Source organism: Hippopotamus amphibius, chromosome 13, assembly GCF_030028045.1.
Source record: "Hippopotamus amphibius kiboko isolate mHipAmp2 chromosome 13, mHipAmp2.hap2, whole genome shotgun sequence".
NCBI classification, from domain to species: Eukaryota; Metazoa; Chordata; class Mammalia; order Artiodactyla; family Hippopotamidae; genus Hippopotamus; species Hippopotamus amphibius.
Window position 1 is genome coordinate 16,092,341 of NC_080198.1, and position 23,123 is coordinate 16,115,463.

The window sequence follows — 23,123 nt, forward strand, 5'->3', positions numbered from 1 at the left end:
GCCGTGATATGAAGGACTCCTCACAGCAGGGACGTTAGTTTTTGGAATAACCAAATTACTTGCAGAAATAGAGATTTACTTGCATTTTAAATCCTCACACTCACTCCTCAAGTTTGTTTCTGTTTACTTACCCAGATAAAAATATGTTGGTTTGTGAAATAGTATTATGGTTCTGAAGAAAAAAAATATTATCTCATCAAGAAATTGGAATCCCAGTGTTTCATAAACACATAGAATATTAGGACTTGAGTAACTAGCTTGGTGAATTAAAGGGGTAAAAAAAGTCTTCCTCTCTACTCTATTCACAATACAGCCTGACACCAAAAATGTGGGTTTTTCCCTCTATACCAACCAATTCTCTGACACCAGATGGATGTCCTAAAATTCAGTTTAATTCTGACACTCTGTACCTGGAGTTAGCTTCAGATCCTACAAGTTAAGGGTTCAGTCCTACGAGACTGGCCCCGTTACACACAAACATCAGATGCCAATCACAACCCCTCTGATCAACTTGGGGGGGGGCGGGGTAGTCCCGCAATCCCCTCCTTGGGTTTCATAACTTGCTAGAATGGCTCACAAAACTCAGGAAAGCGCTTTACTTCCCACTATCCATTTATTGTAAGGGATATAACTCAGGAACAGCCTAATGGAAGAGATGTATAGGACAAGGTATATGGGAAGGGGCACTGGGCTTCCATGCCCTCTCCATACCCTCCACGCTCCCAGCACCTCAGTGTGTTCACTTACTTGGAAGCCCTTCACACCTCTTCAGTTAGATTTTTTTATGGAGGCTTCATTGCATAGGGATGATTGACTGAATCATTGACCATTAATTAACTCATTTAAATCAACCTCCAGCCTTGTGTCAGAAGGTGGGCCTAAAAGTGCCAACCCTCTAATCACTAGATTGGTTGCCCTGGCAACCAGTCTCCATCCTGAAGGTACCCAAGAGCCCCTAGCCACCGTCTCATTAGTGTACAAAAGACACGTATCACTTCTGAGAGTCCAAGGGTTTGGGGGGAGCTGTGTGCCAGGAACCTCTGGCAGAAACCAAATATATATTTCTTATGTATCTCTGTGGTGGGAAGGAGGGAGGCATTTTTAAACTGCCATTCAGAATTCAACAATATTGTGTGCTTAGTAGGTACAGGCTTTGTCCCAAGCGACAGACCTATGGTGAGACGGACCTGCCTCCAGTACACGATTCACCTTAGCATCCGCCCCCTCCTGCTGTCTGCTGTGCCAAGGAATGCAGTTGCTGTCACTGACCCACACTCGTTCTAGCAACCCAAGGCAGGGTGACCCATGGCTAATGGAAGGAGTGGCCTGTATCTCTCAGGTGATGAAAAAATGTCGAGAGCCACAGTTCAGTCTTAATCACCCTGTCCTTTGGAATGGATTTCCTTTTTATTTTTTCCCCATCTGAACTCAGAGTGAATCTACAACATGAAAATGTCTGTGTTTCTTCAGTTCTGGAAAATTCTGAGACATCTTCTCTCTTATTTGTTGCCTTTTCCTTCACCTCTTCTTCTGAAACTCTGGTTGGAAAATTTCATTTCATCCTCAGTTCACAATTTTTACCCCTTTCTCCATGTTCTGGGTTTATTCATTCTTTCTTCTACCTTCCAGTCTTCAGCTCAATCCTAGCACTGATTTCTTTGTTAATATTGTATTTTTCAGGTGTCGGAATTCTACTTGATATTTTTCAGATTTGCCCCATCTTTTTTCTCTGTCTCCTATTCTTGCATTATAAATTTAGTCCCTTCTTTGGTAAATTTGAACATGTTAAATAGACTTATTTTAAGGTCCGTTTCAGATACGTGTATAATAGCTAATCTCCTGTGGTCCAGTCTGCTGACTTTCTTTCTTGTTAGCAGGGTTCTTCATGTGCTTTGTAATATTTCTCTCTCTGGTTATCTTTTGTAGGTGCTGCCTTCCTGTTCTGTCAATGTTATACTGACTCTTTTCTGTACAATTATATTTTCAGAGTTTATTCCTTGAGCCTGGACACGTTTCCTTTCTTCATCCCTGTATTGTGATTGTGCCCATAAAATCCAAATTAGTGTGGAATTATATTCTGTCCTCGCAGGTGTAGAACTTTTACCATCTAAACCCAGAACACAACTGAGAGGACAAATGGTGTCATTTCATTCTTAGCGTTTCCCTCTTTAAAAAAAAAAAAAAAAAAAATCTATCCTCAAATGAATATTTTTGAACAGAATTTTTACAGGATAACTGATTTGTAACTTGGAAATATACATGTCACTGCTTTATTTCTTTATGCTTTAGTTATATGCATACTTATTCAATTTTTAAAGTAGAGCTATTTAAGATTATAAAATAAATTCGAACTAATATCATGCTCAATTTTGGCACTGATTTTCTCTGTGATTACATATTCCTAATACCTGTCAGCAACTGAGATCTAAAAATAAATCTCTCATTCTGATACATGGAGATTGGTTAAAGTGCTTCAGAAGCAAACTTCTATCAAGAGCTTTCAAGCACCTTCTGTTTATAAAAGATAAGCCATATGCCAATTGAAAATTATTTTTATTTCTTCTTTACATCAGTCTCCTAAGGAATGATTTCTTAGGCAACTTATATTGAGGTAATTTGAATACAAAAAGAATGGCGCATGGATGGGAACCTACCTAGAGGCCACTGTGATCCTGATTGAGTTACTTAACTTTTCCCTGTCTCTGCTGTTCCATCTGTTCAGTGACAATTATTAAAGCTCATAATTATGTGATTTTTTTTCCAATCTATGCTATATTCCAGGCCACAAGTTTTCAGGCTGACTATAATGTTTTATTATAATTATTGATTACGTGTCATTCTTAGTTTAATAACTAGACAATGCTTTCAAGAGCAGGGAGAGCATCTTATTTCAGAGTCATCTAAACGCAGCAATACCTGCAGTGTTTACAATTGGTGAATTTAGAGTGTATGTGAGTTTTCAGTATCCATTAACAATTTGCTGGGTGTGTCTTTATAAAAGACAATTTGACATGTTATCTTCAATTAATGAATAATATCTATGTGGTTTTCTTTGATAATGGTAAATGGTATCTGTCATATATGTGGATGTTTTTTGCTAAAATGTTATCATCAAGTTTCAGTATATTCGATGCTTTAAAGCTGTAGGAAGTACATATTCAATTTAGTTCTAATTATTTGGGTTTATGTTCTGCTTTCAAGGTTTTTCTGAAAACTAATAACTCCTTTCCATGGAAAATGCACATATACGCATACATGACCCCAGCATTTTGCATGAATTTAAGGGGGCCTTGATATAAATATAAATATATTTAAAAATATACAGGTATAATATCCATACACATATGTACATGCACCTATGTAGGGAAAATACTGATCTGGCATGATATTAGTGTGCTAATTTGGGATTTTTATTGAAAAACCTGAAAGGAGGTTTTCTTTGCAACTAATTTTTTTAGAGAAATAATTTTATAGTTGCTTATTAAAAAAAAAAAAGCAGTACCTTCAGGTGCATTTTTCTCAGAGAACTGAAAAGTGTTTACCCTATGCAGCCCATAAACACGTTTTGTTTAGCCCACAGACAGATGAGGCCACCTCTAAATTTGGGGCATTTCACATTAAAATCAGGGTTTTTGCTTTCTTTTAAAAAAAGACCTGTAAATACTGGGTCTACCTTGCCTTCAACCAGAGCTGAGTAGAGGCTCCATCACGAAGATGGAAGTTGCCTGTCTCCTTTGCCACAGTCCCCACAAGCCTCTGTTGCCTTCATGACTCTGATGGCAGAGGATCAATTGCCCTTTTCATTGTGCTCAAGCAGCTGCTTACTTACACATATTATGGAAATGGTTTCCTATTTTCATATTTTGCTATCAAAATAGAAAAATGAAAGTCAAACCAAAAGGACACATACTGCGAGAAAAACAGAAGAGTGCCTATTTCTTTGAAAAATAGAAGAGTGCGTATTTCTTTACATATTTATGTGAAGTGACCAGCTCCTGCTTTAGATGGTTAGATGGTGGTATCTGGCCTCAGCACGAGGAATAGTTGCACTTTTCATGAGCCATTTGTTTGGTGGTTTTGTTGCTGTTTTTGGTTTTGTTTCTGTTTTTATTTTATGACAGATCCAAACTGTCTAGCGAAGCATAGCAGGAGTTTATAGCATAAATTGGAGTTCATTAGGGAACATGTCTCATTATTGTATTTTTCTACTCTTATTTCTTTATTTTATCAAATACTCTCAAAAATTTTTTATATTTGTATACTGTAAATGTATATGTCTTTATGAGCAGTCTCAGATCATTTTGCACAATTCAGAATAATGAAATACAAATAAAACATTTCAGTATCTCCATATATTTACTTGTTTCCTGCCTTCCTGTTCTCTGAAGCAGCTCTGCATGCACAGGGGTCTTGGTGACACTTGACCATCACTGTAGGACAAACCAGTGGCCAGCTGGCTTTTCAGTGGTCTTTGCTCTGACAGGTCACTTTCTTCACGGAAGGAATCTTCACCATCCATCAGAGTTTAAGCAGAGCCGCCAGCCTTCCAGAGTTGAGCTTGAGCTGGGTTGATTAGGGTCTGAGAAGGAGGAGCAGCTCACTCTATTAGAAATGTAGATTTTTCCTTCATTTTCCCATTTATAAGGCTGTGGTCTAGTACCATGTAGCACTTACTCTGTTTATTTGCATGCTTATTTTCTGTCTCCTCCTGGAGTCCCTTTTCTTTCACCTCTGTGGCACCGAGCCTCATGCAACACCTAGCACATAGTTGGTCCTTAATAACTACTTGTGGAATAAATGATAAAGTAAGTAAATTACAGTGCCTATTTTAATGAAAATCACTTAATGTAAAGGATGCTGTTTCGTCAACCCTTCGCATCCTTTATGTTTTCTGTCCACCAGGTACGGTACTGGAATAATGGAGGAGAAGAGGAATCATCAAGCAAACTGAAAGTGGCAGGAAATGTGACGTCGGCCAGACTCCATGGCTTAAAGAGCAACTTGGCATATTACACAGCTGTCCGGGCTTTCAACAGTGCTGGTACCGGTCCCTTTAGCGCCACGGTTAATGCAACCACCAAGAAAACTCGTATGTATATTCTGATTTTTTTAATGGCAAAAAAATACTTTGCATTTAAAATGGTAGCCTTCTTTATCATTTTAGATGGACAAGTCAGTAAGCCCACTGAGTGATGTTAACCCAACGCCAATGCCTTGTAAACTCAGAGGCACACATGCATGTCTTCCTGATAGCCCTAAATCTTTAGCAGAAACCCCCTGTGAAAATGAATGTGCACCTCTTGAAAAATTTCAGTGTGAGGTGTTTAGTCAAATCTATCCACTTTTCTTCTAAATGTGATCAAGCTAATTGGTTTATTTCATATATTTTTAGTTCTACAAAGCTTGAGGATTTTTGATAAGTGCAAATAACTTAAAGTTCAGGTCAGAGAATCAGGAGTGATATTTTTTTCTTCTTTTCTTTCCTACATTATTCAAAAGAGGGCAGTGTACCATAAAAGGTTACCACCCAAAGATGTTGGTTCACATGAATATATTGATATTTTAAAAAACCCAACCAGAGATGTCAGTCAGTGTTGCCTTCAAAGCTGAGTCTTTGTCAGCTGTGTATTCACAGGTACATTCACAGGCACCAGTTATGAGCTATACATTAACCTGGCTTTAAATTAGGCTGCAAGAAGGTCAGTGATTTGCAGTTTTGTAGTCTTTCACATATATTTCCATGAAACTGACAGCACTGGTATATATTTAGTTACTGTGTCGAATCGCTGCTTTCTTACAATGCAGCCATTCGAATTACTGTTGTCATCAGCATAGCTAATAGTGATGGAGAGATTGAGAACATTTATGTCCACATGCTTTACGTGTATTCCCACATCTAAACTTCATGCCTACCACATGAGGTAGGTATCATTTTTATTTCTTTTTTAAAGGTGAGGAAGGCAGGGCATGAAGGGATTAACTTTAATTTTAACATAATGGTGCATTACTTTTACTCGCAGAAAACAATTTTTCTTCTTAATTTATTTTCAAAGTTAACTCAGTAACAATGTTTTTTTAACTGGCTCTTCATGGTTATGATATGGTTATTTTGCTTGATTGCCAATTTCATTAATGCATTTCTATTTCCATATATAATTCCCAAATTTTCATGAGAACATGCATTGGCTGGCTAAAATTGCTAAGAACAATAATAGTATAAGATTTAATTTTATTGCTAGTGTTGTGGGTAAGTTAATATATATATAAAACACAATTCTACTATGGCTTTTCATTAACCAGGGTTAATTTGATCAGGAAAGTTCATATTTTTACCTTTATATCTATAGAAAAGAGAGTTTGAAGTGAAAGTTTAGCAGCCAAACGTTTTAATCCCTTTAAGTAGCATATATTTACAAGCAACCAACTAATGTGGTAATTAATTATCCTTCACTAATTATTAGGAGAAGCCTGACCTGATCTCTTATTTATAACCCATGTTTGGGATTAGACCAAGGAGTGTGTAGGTTTGGCAATAAACTGAAAATATTCCACATTTAGAACTTTTTGCTAAATATGTTTGGTATTGCCAATAGCACTTCTGAATTAGCAAGATTTAAATATACATCATTATTATATATTCAAAGCACAGCATCAATCAAAAGTTCTGATTGCACTAATATATGCAAACAAGTTTATCTGGCTCTTTCCTCTGACAATAATTGATGTGATTACTCGCTAGGAAATTATGATTGTGAAAGACTGTGTGACATCATCATGGAATCAGTGAAGAGCTTGGTGAATCGGTTAGACAGAAGGAAGAGATTGATTATAAATCAATAGAAATATCATGGTAATGTACAGTGATTGAAATAAAATTTTTTAGAAAAGCAAAACCCCTTTAAAATTTAAAGATAGCATATAAATACCCAATCTAAAGTAGGAATTTGCATGTTGCAATAATGATGATTTTAAGGACTAACACTTACAGAGCATTTACCAGTCACTGTTCTAGGTATGTTTCAAGTTTCAATTCTTAATTCTCACAGCAACACCGTGACTTAGAAACTATTAGCAGACTTTAGAGACGAGGATGCTGAAGCAGGTAGAGGTTATATAACTTTCCTGGGATCACAGAGTAAGGAGCAAGAGAGCCATACAAACCAGACACAGTCTTACCCACTGTGCTAGCCTCTCTTTCAACCATATGATTAGAGTGTTCATGTCATATATAACACCAGTATTTATTGGGATTTTACTCTGTCTTTAGGAACCCGGGTAAGGTGATCAAAGATACCCAGGACTTCTGTGCTCATGGAGCTGGAGTCTGATGGGAATTGCAATAATTGAATAAAATCCCCCTGAAAATGATACGTTCCTATTGCCCCAGTTTAACTGGAGTCTGCATGTGGGTCTGTAGCTGTTACTAAAGAAAGGTTTCCTACTTTGAGTGGGAAGTTCATGGAGATAATTAAAATCCCTAATTATTGTAAGATTGTATATAAAGAGCGTTGTTAAGCTTTAAGTTTTATGTTAATAATTTTTCAAATGTACCAAAATATAAGTAAGACAGTCTTCGAAAACTGTTTCTAGTATTGTTTTACTGGCAGCTCTTAATAGTCACATTACTAACCTTTGACATGATGTTAGCTTCAAATCCTAGTTACGAATTTTGATAAAGGCTTTTGTGATTCTCGCTATGAAGAGAGTCATTGTTATGCCTCAGGCATGAAGAATGAAAATAACATCTTTGAGTCCTTGCTTGCTATCTGTCTTCCCCTCTGGACTGTAAACTTTATGGGGAAAGAGACCTTCTCTGTCTGTTCACACAGCCCCAGTGCCCACCGTGGCACTGGGAGCCACTCATTAAATGTTGAGTGGGTGGCTAGATGGATGAATGAAATCTAAAGAAGCAGACCAGCCCAAAGTGCTGTTATTAACCCAATGTACTTCTTCTGGGCTGAACATGATGAATTCAGAACATTTACTGGAGCCCTTCACCATCTTGCTTAAAATGTGCATGTTTCATGTACTTGTAATCATGGAATTCTGTATGCAAGGCTTTACAGCCATACAGATCTTAGGTGATATTTTTGATTAATGTAAATAATACAGAGATTCTCAAGTTAAGTACTGTAGCTTCCATTAAACACTTAATTTTTGATATCCAAATACTTGTGTTTTTTTAAAGCATTTCTAAGTTAAATACTAATTAGCCTCTTTAAGTAATCTAAGGTGGATTTATGTTACTTGCAACCCAAAGAGAGCTAACCCTTAAGAACATCTTTTATCTAAAGGCCCTGATGAGGAAGAATTGCAGATGGCATATAAATAACAAAATGGGACGACTTCTAAAAGGAAACATATTGAGAAATTTATGTTCGGAGATTGCAAGAAAGAATGTGGAGGGCAAATCTTCTGCTTTGTATGACTGAAAAGTCAAGTGGTAATTCTAGCGCTCAGTATGGTTAAATTTAGCACTTGACATCCTCAAGAACCATCTAACATCTCAAATTGATTATTTCTAAAACTACGTTTTTTAAATCATACAACCCATTTAAAACCTGGCCCTTCCGTTATATTTGCCGTCTTGGTAAATTCAATCCCATTATTTCAGTTGCTCAGGCACAAAAATTTGGGGGTCATTCTCAACTCTTCTCTTTCTGTTATACCCTGCACCTGATCCAGAATCTGACTTCTGCAAGAACCCACCACTTTTTAAGGCATTCCCTGCAGTCATGCTGGTACAAGTTGGTAAAACCCTCATTCAGCCCAGCTGCCTTGGCCTCCCCCCAGAGTGACAGTGATGACGTCGCTTCTCTGCTCAGAACCTTCTAGTCACTGCCCATCCCACTCCGGATAAATGCTGAATCCTTCAAATGCCCGACAAGGCCTTTACAATCCATCCTCAAATCCTACTTAGACTCGTCTCCTACTACTTTCCACCTGGCTCATTCCACTTTCCCTTCAGGGGCTCTGCATTCGCTGCTCCGTCTGCCCAGAAGGCTGTTCCTGCAGATGCCCACGGGGGACTCTCCCCCATGCTCACGTGGAACCTCAGTGCCCCCTGACCGCCATCTTTAAAAGTACAGCACCTCATCTCCAGACACTGCCTGTCTCCTTCCCTGCTTTACTCTTGGGCATCGCGCTTAGAGCCACCACACGTGCTATAGCATGTTCTTATTTATTTTATTGTTGTCTCACCAGCCTGCCTTGACTGAAGGGCAGAACTCCTTCAGGGCAGAGATTTTGTATGTTTTGATCATTACTGTATCCCCAGAGCTCTGTCTTCAGTATCTCAGTAATCATAGTTTGTGCCCTGAAAGTATCTATTAAACAAACAAGACTCTCCATTTCTTGGCTCTGTTCCAATGGTGGCATCGTTCTCACCATATCCGCTCTTCAGAGGAATATTTTCACCGTTAAGCACCTCAAAGCCTATTTCTATCAACTAAACATGCTGGGAAAATTGGCCAACACTTTCCTGATTCCTCCAGTCCGAGCGCAGGAGGGGTCTTGGCTCTGCTGGAACCCGTTGGTATGGCCAGTAGGTGGAAAACCTCGGTTGGCCTGGGGTGCATCACGTGCCCATATTCTCCCCTAGATGAAGGGGATCCTGTTTTTTAATGCCTTCAATAATGATTGATTATACATCAGTATCTACTTGAGAAAACAGTGATATTGCATGGTGAAATCAGTTTTTCACTTGAGTGTGTGCATTTCCAAATGGAATGCTCACCCGTGTAGGTTCAGCCTAAATTAATTGCCTGAATTTGTGGAAACCAATTAAGTGTGTCCTCAGGAAATGAAAAGGAAATGTGAATAAAACAAGCACTGAAAGAATATGTCAGAATATTTCAGAGGTTTTTGATAAAATGAATATTCCTGCCTCAAACACCTACTTTGGAAGTTCTAGAATTTTTGTAGGAACAATTTAATTATATAATAAGCCACTCTTAAGTTAAGACTCATGATACATATCAATGCAAGGTTTCCCAAATTTTAGATAGTGATCTGCTGTCTCCATTTTTGCCATTTCTCTGGGCCTTCTGTACTGTTATGTACCTAGTATTGTTTCTTAAAAACTAACATTTTTTCTTAAATAAACTTAAAGAAAATGGAAACTCATCTCCTGAGTATGGAAACTAGTATCAATGCCATAAATAGGTGTTAACAAAATAATAATTAAACAATTAACAATGCCAATAATAATAAATATAATGAAAAATAAGGTGTCCTCCATTTTAAGGATTAGCATGGCCTGTTCAGACATCTGAACCTGCCTCCTCTTTGTTTGTGATGTTAGCACTGAAAGGATATGAAAGACCTAGTAGCCCCCAAATCCAGCTTTCTCTTGCAACCAATGGGAAGACTAAAAGGGAATTCCTCCCTAGGTAACTAAATATTATTTGTTGGTTTTTCTGTGTGTCACATACCACAGATATATGTCACCTACTCATGTTTGTGTGGGATATGCCACAAGTCACACACACAGCATTAGGATACACTGTTTACTAATAATGCACATTCCTCAGATTTAGAAGGGTTTTTTTGTGGACTTCAAGAAAGTGATTCCTGATCTGTAAGCTCTGAAGCAAGATAGCAATATAATATTGAACAGAATTCAATTAGGAAGTTTTAGCTAATATAGAATCAAATACTTCCTTTGGCCAAATGTATAAATCTTATGAACTTTATTTTTGGTACTTTTTTGAAAATCTGTCCACCTTGCCCATGAATTCTCTAGAAACTTGTAAATGTTCTGATCATAGGTTACAAATTTTCATGTTATTATCCAAAGAAGGAGAGATTTTGGTCAAAGAAACTTCCAGTGGTTTAAAATGAAGAAAGGGTTTCTTCTCTGACATTCTAGACCCCAACTAAAGTCTTTTCTGAGTTTTAGATGAATCTAGGTAAGAAGCAGGTGTTTTTGTCATGTTTTTAAAAATTGAGTCAATTTCCTATGGTAAATTAATTTATAATAATTTTAATGATTTCAAGACAAATATATCTCATTATTTGGAAAAAGTGGCTTTTGGTGACTTGTTTTCTAAACAACGTCACATATTTGAGCAATTTAATTACAAATGCTGATGTTTAACTCAAGTGAAGTCCAAGTGGAAAGTATACCTTCAAGCTACCACTTATCATGTAAGGCAGCTGATTACCATCAGGTAGTCAAGAAATCCTTTGAGTTTTGCATAATTAAGTCACAGCAAACACGTGTTCTTAAAATTCCATATTTTGAAAGTCAATGCCTACTTCCCTGTCAGCACTATGAAAATACCACCACTGAAAATTCTGGACAGTAATATTCTTTATTTTAACAACCTCTACTTTTTATATCTAAAGGAAAACGTATTCATTGTTGAAAACTGAGGGGAAGATAGAAGAAAATAATCAGCCATAATCCTATCACACAGAAAGACTACCATTAAAAATGATTAGTCTTTCTTTGCAGACTTAGGTTCTATAAAATGTTTCTCTTAGGCCGTGGAGGTCATGCCATATATTTACTTACCTGGTATCAGAACTTCTGCAGGTCATTAATAACTTTCATAAATATGTTAGTGTATGTATAATATTCCATGTGTTAATGCATCACAATTTAGCGGTTTCCTTGTGGGTAGACATGTCTTATATTTCCAGCTTAATCCAATCACCACCCTTGCAGTCATCACCTATTTGCAGTCAAGTGGCTGTAGATTTAGTAAAATCTGTAAAGCTGATGTTGAAGAGTCTGATAATCAAATACACGGAGGATATCAGGATGGGTGCTAAAAGAATGATAATAATAAAAACCTTCAACATTATATTATTCTTGTCACATAACATTTGAAATTATTGAGATAATGTTACATACAGCCTGTCAATTAGTGTTGTGCTATCAATGTAGTGATATGCCACTTTTCTACTAGAATTAAATTAGTTTTTATCTTTTTTTTCTATTTTAATGTACTGTCAATACAATAGAAATTGAGTTGACAGAGGAAAAATCTACAGGATATGAAAGTTGAGATATGATTTACAAAAAATTTCAAAATGTAGTCCATATATCAAGTTAGTTCTAATAAAGTGTGGAACTCAGCCAGCCTTCTGGGTTGGGCTTCTAATGTCATAGAACATGAAAAGTGAAATTGGAAGTCCTAAAAGATATGCTGTCAACTCTCTCCTGCCCATTTCCACTTCAGTATGTGACTCAGTGCCTTTACAAAAATTCACTGTGTTGCATTGAAGCTTAGGCTACTGTTTAATAGCTATATTAGTCAGATTGGGCTAGTATAGGCTAGAGTATCCAAAAGTCCCCAAACTCAGAGGCTTTAAACTACAAGTGTTTCTTTTTCACTCATAATACGTGTCCATCACAGATGCGATTCAGATCTGATCTATTCCATCTTCACTTCAGGACCCGGACTGAAGAAACAGCCACTCTCTGGGCCATGCTGGTCTCATGGCAAAGGGAAAATGGTGAACCATGCTTTTCAGTGGCTTTTAAAGCTGTCATTCCACTTTTGCTTACATTCCACTGGCTGAAACAAGCCATATAACAAAACCTGACGTCTGTGAGATGCCGATGAGAAGGGGAAGTATGTCTTCCTAAAGGCGTGGGACCAAAGTTCCATGGTCAGGCTCCAGTCAATGAGAGTGAGTCAGGAAATCATCATCTTCCCATGGAGGGTGAGGGACAGAAGGCTTGCAAAGCCTAGATAATAATACACCCCAAATAATCCACCTCAAAATATTTTTAAACAGTAGTGCAGTCAGTCCTACCAGCCAGTGATAGGATCATCTAAAAATGTTTCTAGAGGATCTAAGAATAAGTCACAGGTCCTAAGAGACCCTAGGGAGGTCCTAGGGATCCCTGAGTTGCTCTTTCATCTGCCTTTACTGCCTACACCTTCCTCCTTCATACCCCTTCCTTCAGCATTTACAACCTCAAGCCTTTAGAGAAATAACAAGGTAATTTATTCCATCCAGATAGATTATTTACATAGTTGTGTCAATAAAATATCCTCAGAATATATAAAAACTACCCCAAACAACTCTTTATTTAAGACGAGAAATAATAAAGTCAAATGCCTTCCATGGCCAGGCAGATTAAAATGAGCAGTGGTGGGTGGGCGGGGCAGTCTCTTCTTGCTCCACCCCATCCTTTCTATCCATCAGTGTAGGACCCATGTTCCTGATCATCTCATTTTGCACAGGAAACCAGAAATCTAGAACTTCAATGAAAGCTCCCAAGTCTTAAATGTTAGCAACTAAGCAAAATTAAAATACAATAGTTGGGTGTGATAAAAAATATGTACAAGCTGGGTCTGGCTGAGCTTTCAGGTTGCAACCTCTAATGTGAAGCTTTACAGTTAGAAGTGTTTCATTATCTTGTGTTTTAATCCAGCAACAGCTCTACCAGCTGTTTTCCTTCTTTTGCAGCTGAGACACTGTGGCTTCTGCTAGGTTAAGGGAGCAAAGTCAGTACAGATGACGTGTAAGTGGCCACATTGCTTCTAGTATATTAAGCCTTAGTATATTTGGTAGAATTTGTCTGTGGTGTTACAAGCTTGCTGTTTGTTGGTGCAAAAGATAAATCATTTTTATAGAGAGTTTGTGGAAGGAAAGAGTTAATATTTGAAGTCTGACATTAGTAAGAGAGAAAAGAAGGGCACTTAAGGCTTAATACAAGGTAACTAAAGGTTGGTAAGGATGGAAACCAAACGTAGGGATGAAGTTACTAAAAGGAAGTTCGGATCATACAGTAATCAAACTTTACTTTATTCATAATTTGCCTGGTGTTTTGCAGTCTCCAGTCACTGTATGGCCCTTGTAAGATTTTAGGCACATACTCAACAACCAGGATTATTATTTCCCTAATATATTTACTATAATACTTAAATATATTTATTTTAAAAGGCTTTGTATCATTGCTATAAACAGAACACAACTAATACTCTCTCCATTACAAAATAGTAGTCTTAAATTTGTTTTCTATAAAAATAAAAGCAAAGCAATTACTTAAATAGAGAAAAGTTTAAAACTTAAACCTACAATGAATAGCAAAAATAAACATAATTGATTTGCCGAAAATGTGTACCTGGAAATAAGTTTTGCAATGAGCTAACCAGAGTGTTGATGACTGTTATTAGTGGAGTGATATTCTGCTCTTGATCACTTAGCTTAAGATGAATTATTTATTGTAAATATATCCTTAGGTCAGAGTCAATTTGAATTATGACTGTGTATTTTGGGGTATTTACCAGACATCTGTGTGCTACTGAAAACATCTGAGTTATTTATGTTTGTGTAATGCCCTTTGTTCTGTGTCATTATTTAGAACCTAGTTTTAATTATCTGTGTGTTGTATGTCACGTAGATTACCACTGATGTACCAATATCGGCCTCATCCAAAAGAATTATGTCTATGAATCAAGAATTGGATATAATAGGTTTTTCTCCCTAACATGAAAATATGTAAATATTTACAATGAAAGATGTTATCCTCCTAAAATCATCCTAGTGGTACAAGCACTGATCTCTGGGAACTACTAATGTGGTCCATGATTAGAAGTCAGAGAACAGGGCTTCCTAGGTAGCGCAGTGGCTGAGAATCCGCCTGCCAATGCAGGGAACATGGGTTTGATCCCTGCTCCAGGAAGATCCCACATGCCACGGAGCAACAAAGCCCATGCGCCACAACTATTGAGCCTGCGCTTTAGAACCCGTGAGCCACAACTGTTGAGCCCATGTGCTGCACCTACTGAAGCCCACGCGCATAGAGCCTGTGCTCTGCAACAAGAGAAGCCACGGCATTGAGGAGCCCGCGCCCCACAACGAAGAGTAGCCCACGCCCCACAATGAAGAGTAGCCCCCACTCACCGCAACTAAAAAGAAAGCCCATGCACAGCAAAAAAGACCCAACACAGCCAATAAAATAAATATATATAAAAAAAAAGTTAGAGAACATCTTTATCTATGTGCTCACTGTACTCAGGAGAATCCCTGACACATATGAAATGCTTATTAAGTAAGCAGTGACGGAAAGGAAATTCCAGATAGAAACATTGTTCCCCAAGATCTGTGTCATTCACCCAGTCTGCCAAGCTAGAATTAGCCTTCCTACTTATTACCACCACCTCCATCATGACCTCCATCATCCTGACCTGTCCACAGATCACAGGTCTGTTCCAACCCTCCAACTCCACTGCCATCACTTGCATATGGACCTTTATTATCTTTTACACAAAGTGCTACAGTGCACTCTGTACAGAGCTTCCACCAAGATTCTCCTCTTCTTCTCCTTCTGCCCCCAAAAAGATCTATGAAAGCTATGAAAGCACAGACCTGATGGCATCACATATATGATCCTTCTTCAGTGCGCTGCCAATTTCCTACCCCCCAAAAATTCATTTTCTAGTTTCTATGGCCTTCTGGGCCTTTTACCCTATGGCTCCTACCTGTCTCTCCAGCTGCCTTTGCTCTGATCCCTTCCCCTCACCCCTACCTGTAACCCATCAAAACTGAGCTCCCCAACGGAACCATGCAAGTTCCTGCCTCTGTGCCTTGGCATTTCTATCCCTCTGCCTAGGGTACCACCCCCCACCTCTACAAGTGAAACTCACATTCATCTTTCAAAATCTACTCAAGATGTCATCACCTCCTTATGCATTTTTCCCTTAACACTTATAACTAGTGAATAAATCATTTAAGTATTAGTACATCAGTTGTTTTGCTGGGTTTTTTTTTTTTTATTCTGTTCTTTCTTTGTGTTTTGTTTCTTATCATCTTAGCCTCAATATGACCGGCCATATTCAAGCTCTCAAGCTGATGGTCAGTGTTAGTGTCCCAGCTTTGTCTTTGTGAAATTTACACCATTTATTGGGCTGTGTCTTGGGGGACTTTCAAAACCATGGAGCTAGAAAATTCATTCGAAATTCTGATATGCCGCATTTGAGAGCTGTGACCAGCCAAATGTTGCCCTGCTGACACCATGGTGAACTGTCACTGGTACTTTTTCTGAATCTTTACCCAATTCAAGCATTACTATGTCATTGCATAAACCATTCCTTAGGGACATATAGGGAGTAGATCAAACTTGTTTTTTGATAACAGTACAAAAGTGTTTTCTTAATCCTTGGGTTGTGCTTCTTGCATTAAAATAGATTTTATTTTACATATAAAATCTAATTTGATATCTACCTTTAGCAAGACATTAGGCTAGTGAATAAAAACTAGCATATGGGTCTAATGATGTCAGAGACCATACAAGACATTTCCTCTGCAAGGAACTTCTGGGTTAGTAGGAAAACTGGATAATAAACATAAAACCACAGTTAAATATACAATGTACCTTTGATGAAGATGTTGAAGAAAGGAAACCTGGTATACAACAAGAGGCCCTGTTGTGCCTTTAGTCTGAGAAGTCAGGGAAAGCAGTCCTAGGAAAGTGAAAGTTGAGTATATTTTGAGATGAACGTATTTAATATTCCTTTTTCCATCATTGACAAATCGTTTGTTAGTGGTTCAAGAGTTAAAGTCACAGGTAGTTACCACAACATAATAGGGGAAGCGTAGACTTTGGAATTAACCAGAGCTGGGTTGAATCCACGTGATAGCTCTTACCAGTGATGCCTCTTAGCAAGTACTTTGCTTTTAATTTTTAACTGTGATAAAAATACACATGACATAAAATTCCCATCTTACCCGTTTTTAAATGTACAGTTCCTTAGCGTTAGGCTTGGTTATTTTGCAGCCGATCTCCAAAACTCTTTTCACCTTTCAAAACTGAAACTCTGTACCCATTAAACAACATATCCCATTGTCCCCTCCCCCACCCCTGGCAACCACCATTCTACATTCTGTCTCTATAGGTTGACTACTCTAGCTACCTTGTATACATGAAATCATACAGAATTTGTCTTTTTGCAACTGGGTTATTTCACTTTGCATAATTAAGGTTCATCCAGGTTGCTGCATGTATCAGAATGTCCTTCCTGTTCGAGGCTGAATAGTATTCCATTGCATGGATATACCACATTCTGATTACCTATTCACCTGTTGATGGACACTTGGGTTGCTTCAACTTTTTGTCTATTGTGAATGTTGCTGCTATGAAAATGAATGTACAATCTTTTTTTAAAACTCTCTGGGTCCAAATTACCCATGTACTGAAACAGGCATTATTATAATGCAGTGTAATGAGGATTAAGTCAATTATATAAAAGCACATTCTACCATGCCTAACATATTATAGGTTTTAATAAGCATTTGTTGCTAACAATAATAGGATTTTAAATGTGGAAGGAAAGTTTATCTGATCTAGGATTTTCCAGAAGCTGTTATTCTTACCAGTAGTGGTACGAGATGATTTTAGAATAGTCCACAAATATTTTTAAAATTTTAATAATGCTTTATTTGTTATATAGAGTACCATAGCAATGTAACTAGCATACTAACCTCATGATTGTGTGAATATTAGTGTTTAGGACAAGGCTAAAGTTGGTGTTCATATTTTTTTTTAAGTCAAGTTCATTTCTTTAAAAACAGCAAAAATGATGAAAACAGGGTGTGACTATCTGATGCTTGGAAATAGCGATATGGAAAACAAGAGTAATCAGATCCAGAACAAAGCTTTTATTTCCCCCCCTTTCACGTTTCCTGTTTTTCTTTCTTTTTTGTCCATTTAAAAAGTATTCAGTTCAGGCTGAGCTCTCATCTATTTTGGAACTCATACAAAATAAGCCTGAGTTTTAAGCTTGCAGTCATTTCTTCTGCGGGGCTAGTGTTGAAATAAATGATTCAACCAAAATCACTTAAGTTTTCTATACTCGACAAGCGCATGTCTCCTGGCAGGACACACCATGCTGAAGCTTGTTATCGGAGCTGCATCAAACGGAGCCTGTCCTTTGATCGTGCCACCCGGCCAAGGAAATCACAGACTTTGGGAAACTGTTCTAACAATCGTGCATTCATAGCATTTGGATGGAGCCCCCAGAACACAGTCATTAGTATTTCAGCCCTAAGCAATTGCCGTTATATATGTTTTGTTATCTAAGCATTGCCGCTCGAATGGTCTGAGCTGAGCTAAACTCATTGTTAATACCAGATCACAGATGTTAAAGGCAATGCAGAATCGTGTTAAAGAGCAGACAACAAGCCAAATAATCTGCAGGGAATACAGTCTTGTTTGGTGTCATTAGTCACATCAGTGTACCTGAGCACTCTTCCCATCTGTATGTCCAGCCGTCTCTCCCTCACGGCATGAGTCAGTGATGTTGAGAAACTCCTCAGTGTAACCAGTCTTTTATATCATTTTCCCATAACCAAATCGTGTTCGGTGGCAAAATCCACAAGCACAACATATTTCAGCACTGTTTGGGCAACTGTGATGTTGTTTCCAAATGGATAATATTATGTTTGTTGTTTTGTGATTGACAAGAAACTGAATTTTCAGGGTCCTATGTTGCTCTTGACAAATGCCATCAAAACCCCTTTCCTCCGGCATTTAGTGTGCATGAGAGGGAGCTAAATTATGAATCCAAGTTTTAAAACCTCAGAGAGTTTCATTAATTATCTAATGGAATTCTCATTAACGTTTTAGTGTTTTGCCTTATTTTTCTCAAAAACTGATTTAAACTTGGAAAACGAAGACTAAAATATAGACTCTGCTGCAATTTTTCATGTGTGTAGCTATTACTTCATGGGAATAAATCTAAGTAATCCTTATTTTTGATTGCCTCCCATTTTGCTCATCTCATCATACATGGCTGGCTTAAAAATCATCCACACTTCATTTCCTGCAGCTTTAATCTGCTCAGTTGGCAATTTCTGTCAGCCTCTGAATGTGTCAAATAGGACACACTGCCTGCCTTTCCTGGCCCATCAACAAGCATCCCTCTAGTGGTGAATAAGAGAATTTCTTTATCTCCACTATCAACAAGTTTTCCAGGAGACCACTGTAACAAGTGAGAAATGCCCTAAAGTACATGATGAATAGGATAAAACGAAGTCTCATGATGTAATGGAAACGTCTTTGTAAAAAGAAAGTTAGCTACTCTGTTATCTTTTCTGATTCTGCCTGTATACTATGTGTTACCAAAGAGATTCTGCCCTCCTTCAGCTGCCTCCTGTGACTGTCATTTATCTGTTCTATGTAAAATATCACTTCATGCTCAAATCTATTTAAATTTCTCATTTTGCATTTCAAGCTCCCAGTCAGCCACCAGGAAATGTTGTTTGGAATGCTACAGACACAAAAGTGTTACTTAATTGGGAGCAAGTGAAAGCCATGGAGAATGAATCAGAAGTAACAGGATATAAAGTAAGTTGTATCATTTGCAAATGCTTTCTTTTTCTACTTCTGGCAGTAGTTTTCAAAGGAAGCTAGATCTGAACAGTTTTTCTAAATGTTGATGGTGTGATCTTTATAAACTACTTTTGACGTACAGATATCAAGCTGTTTATGAAAAGGGTATTTTTTCAAAACGTCTGATTTCTTAAATTTAAATTTAAGTGACATAATTATGCTCACGTGGGAATTTAGACCAAATGTTGGTAAGTTGTTTGTTATGTTAGTTTCCTATTTCTAATGCTCACCCATATATTACTTAAAAAAACAACTGATAGTACTGGCTCTGATTCTTTAGTCTCCTGTTCAAGATCAGTACAGTAGGGCCTTGTCCCCATCTCCCCACCCTTACAAGTACCCAACCAGCTGCACTTTTCATGGAAGAATTTCACTCTTCCCCACCTCCTTCATTTTGAGAACCTGATGATTCCACCATATGCTGGTCCCTAGTCTAAGATGACACAGCTATGAACGCAGCCTATATTCTAGTGGGTATAGAAAAACAAACAATATAAATGAAGTAACATTGGAGTAATAATTTTAGGAAAAAATAAAAGCGGGTAATATAAAAACTCAATGTGTTTGCTCATGCATTTTAGGTTTTCTATAGGACTAGCAGTCAAAATAATGTGCAAGTGCTAAACACAAACAAAACTTCAGCTGAACTTTTGCTGCCCATTAAAGAGGACTACATTATTGAAGTTAAGGCCACAACGGATGGCGGGGATGGGACCAGTAGCGAACAGATCAGGATTCCAAGAATAACCAGTAAGTTGGTTGAAGTCAACATCTCCTTAATTCCCAGCATGAGCCCCCAAGAGAGAGTCAATCAGTGCTCCCCTCTCCACTCTTTTTTTCTTCTACCATTTCTTTCATCTGAATGCTGAGAAGATTTTTGGAATATGAGAGATGAATTCCAGGAATAATTCCTCACAAGTGGTGCAGAATAAGGAGAATGTTAAGAGCAGAATAACAGAAAAAAAAAAAAAAAACCCATTGAGAAATAGTTAGCAAATTTTATTAATTTTTTTCTCATTGTGAGCAATGCATAAATTTGCCTTTCAATTGCCATAAAACAGAATTCCTTAAGCATTTCTCAAGGGCAATGTTGAACCCACAAAGTGTTTTTAGACCTTTAATATTCCAGTTGTTTTCCTCCTAGAAATTATGTATGAATCTTATCAGTTCTTTACCAAGTAGAAAACTTAGCATTTTTAAGGTTATAACCCACTTGGTCAAACCAAATGTTACTTTTTAAAAAAAAAATTCTTAGTTTCCAATTTCAAATGAGGTTCGTACTTGCTTTTCCTTTCAAAATCCAAATGAAGCCTATTTTATGATAGAAATTACACTTTTGGAGTTAAGGGAAACAGACTTTTCATATGTATTTTATCAGTGACAGTAGTAGAAAAAATTTTATCTTTCCTTTTAAATCTGAAGCATAGAGTTTTGCAACCTCAATTAAGTACTGCAGAAGCCATCTTTTCTTCATACTCTGTCCTCTGGCTCTTAGTAACCTAAATTACTTTCTTCTCTGTTTCCTTTCATTGAGGTTGTCCTAATCTATAGTTTTGGACATTCAAGATTAAAAACTTTATCTGTAATCTTGGAAAAGAAAATAAGGGACATCATTAGGAAGTAAAGAGAAGGGTAGATGTAGAAAATTGAAGAAATTTTATCTCTTCGTGAAATTATAAAGACTCCAATACTTAGACCAAAAAAACAAGTAACTACATGAAGAAAATGAGAAATATTTATCTCAGAACTGAGTTCTGCAACATGAAAATCTGTGAAAACCGTTTAGGACTACAGACATTTGTAAAACTGTATGCACTTCAATAGAGCAAAACCAGGAATTAATTTAAGCTTATTATTATCATTATCATTATTATTGTTATTATTTAGGTTTAAAATTAAGACATGCCGTCTTGTTCCTAAGATACCTCAAAGTTCAGAGTTAAAATTACAATATGGCCAAAGTGGAACTGTTAAAAGGAATAGGTTCTGTGCTTTTGCAGGAGCAGACAGGGTTTTAGCATTTGAGGGCTGCTGAGTCAAGAGCAGCCTTGCCCTCTGACATCAGCCATCTTGCTGAGTTTGCATAGATTGGTGCAGAGAAAAGCCAACTCTAGGAAAATGGAGTTTTTAATGGATTGCTTTTTTAAGATGATGTTTTATATTATGCATAATAACTTATCTAGAAATGCACAAAAGAGAAACAAACAGATCTTTTCTGAACCCATCTCCAATGAAGCTTGCTTTAATTAAACCATTGAGTTATCTCAAAATTGTCTGTAATGGAGTATAATTGTTTTCAAAATGATTAAGTTGTTTTTCCACTTTCAATTAAAGTTAAACAATACTAGAAGAACAAAGCCCAGAATCGTTTAAGAAAACTTAAGTACATCAGGGTGTTTATAGATACTCTTGGCAAATAATATGTGCTACACTGATAAATATAATGAAGGCTAATGTAACTTGTGGTAGTCAGTTAGGTTCTGATATGATTTGATTGTGGTAGGAGAGACATTGCTTTTGTCCTGGTTTCTTGATAGAGTCCTTATTAATGAGCTGTTTATCATCTTTGACAGATATGGATGCAAGAGGTTGTACATCAGCCATCTCCAATGTCTACTCTGTGTCAAGTTATATCTCTATAGTACTGATCTTTATTGTAAACGCCCTGTGGTGATAGTCACTTTTTTTTTTTATTATTTATTGGGAAGTTCATTGGTTACAAAAAAAGTGCTTTCATGAAATGCAGTGATTATGCATGTTTTTTTCCAACTCTGTATTTTTAACTTTCTACATAGGTAAAATATGAATATAATAAAAAAAAACAGTAAATCCTTTTAGGGGAATCTGAAATGCCTTAATATTTACTTGATAAACCAAAGGAATTTACATATTACATACATCAGATTTTTGATAGAGACATTCTTAAGCTATGATTTTAAGCACTGTCTATGGATAAAGACTCACATGCTCCTGTGTGTACATGTACCTACATGCAGACACATACTTTTTTTTTTTTTCGAATGTAGAAAACCTCATTTAATTCCAATGCTTTGTTCCCATTGTAACAGCACTGTTTGGAAGACATAATTAGTATTATTTTGAAATACGCATTTGAAATACTCAAGGGTGAAAAATATATGTTAGAAATTACCCTGTTTGGAAGAGGGTGCTTGTAATTCAGAAGAATGTTGTTGGAGATGCTGTAGTAGACTTTGGAAGAGTGCCGTTTTGTTCAGGTATACTGCTGAGTGGTTGTGAGATTCTTTACAGTTCACTTTGCTCTCTCTGCTTCTCAATTACTCATCCATAAAATGTGGAGACAATAATACCCATCTTATCTGCTCTGCCCTGTGAATTACTCGCTAAAAGATAAAGAAGGAAATGTGAAAGTGCTTTGTTACCCCTAATGCGCTAGGCCTGTGCAAAACATTAGTATGAATTTATTTAATCACATTAAAGTCATGAGGACCAGCCACATTTTCAAAGTTGGTACTGCATTCTAGGTAATGCTTTCTTTTTCATTCCACGATGTTAAAAAATTGAAATGATCACATTGTAACCTTTCTCAAAAATTTTAAAAAGTGAAATAAAATAAAAAGGAATTGTTTCCTTCACACCTATGAACAAGCTTTCAGGTTTTATTAAAAAATGGTGGAGAAAATAAGGAATGACCTGAATATTAACCCAAATGTTAAACAAAATTCACATGATCCTTCATTTCCAATTTCTGATTCTATTAAGGGACCCTCTCTTTTTTGGATGGTGGAGA

At 37.1% G+C, this 23,123-nt stretch overlaps 1 protein-coding gene across 1 annotated transcript in view; it reads left to right on the forward strand.

Moving 5' to 3' along the window:
* Positions 1-22,335, forward strand: part of CNTN3 (contactin 3) — a 320,713-nt gene extending 298,378 nt beyond the window's left edge. The window contains exons 21-24 of the mRNA XM_057706594.1: positions 4,903-5,089; positions 19,197-19,309; positions 19,936-20,104; positions 21,928-22,335. Of these exons, the coding sequence (XP_057562577.1) occupies positions 4,903-5,089; positions 19,197-19,309; positions 19,936-20,104; positions 21,928-22,028 (570 nt within the window). The 3' untranslated portion in view covers positions 22,029-22,335. The remainder of the gene's footprint in view (positions 1-4,902; positions 5,090-19,196; positions 19,310-19,935; positions 20,105-21,927) is intronic.
* The last annotated feature ends 788 nt before the right edge of the window (positions 22,336-23,123 follow it).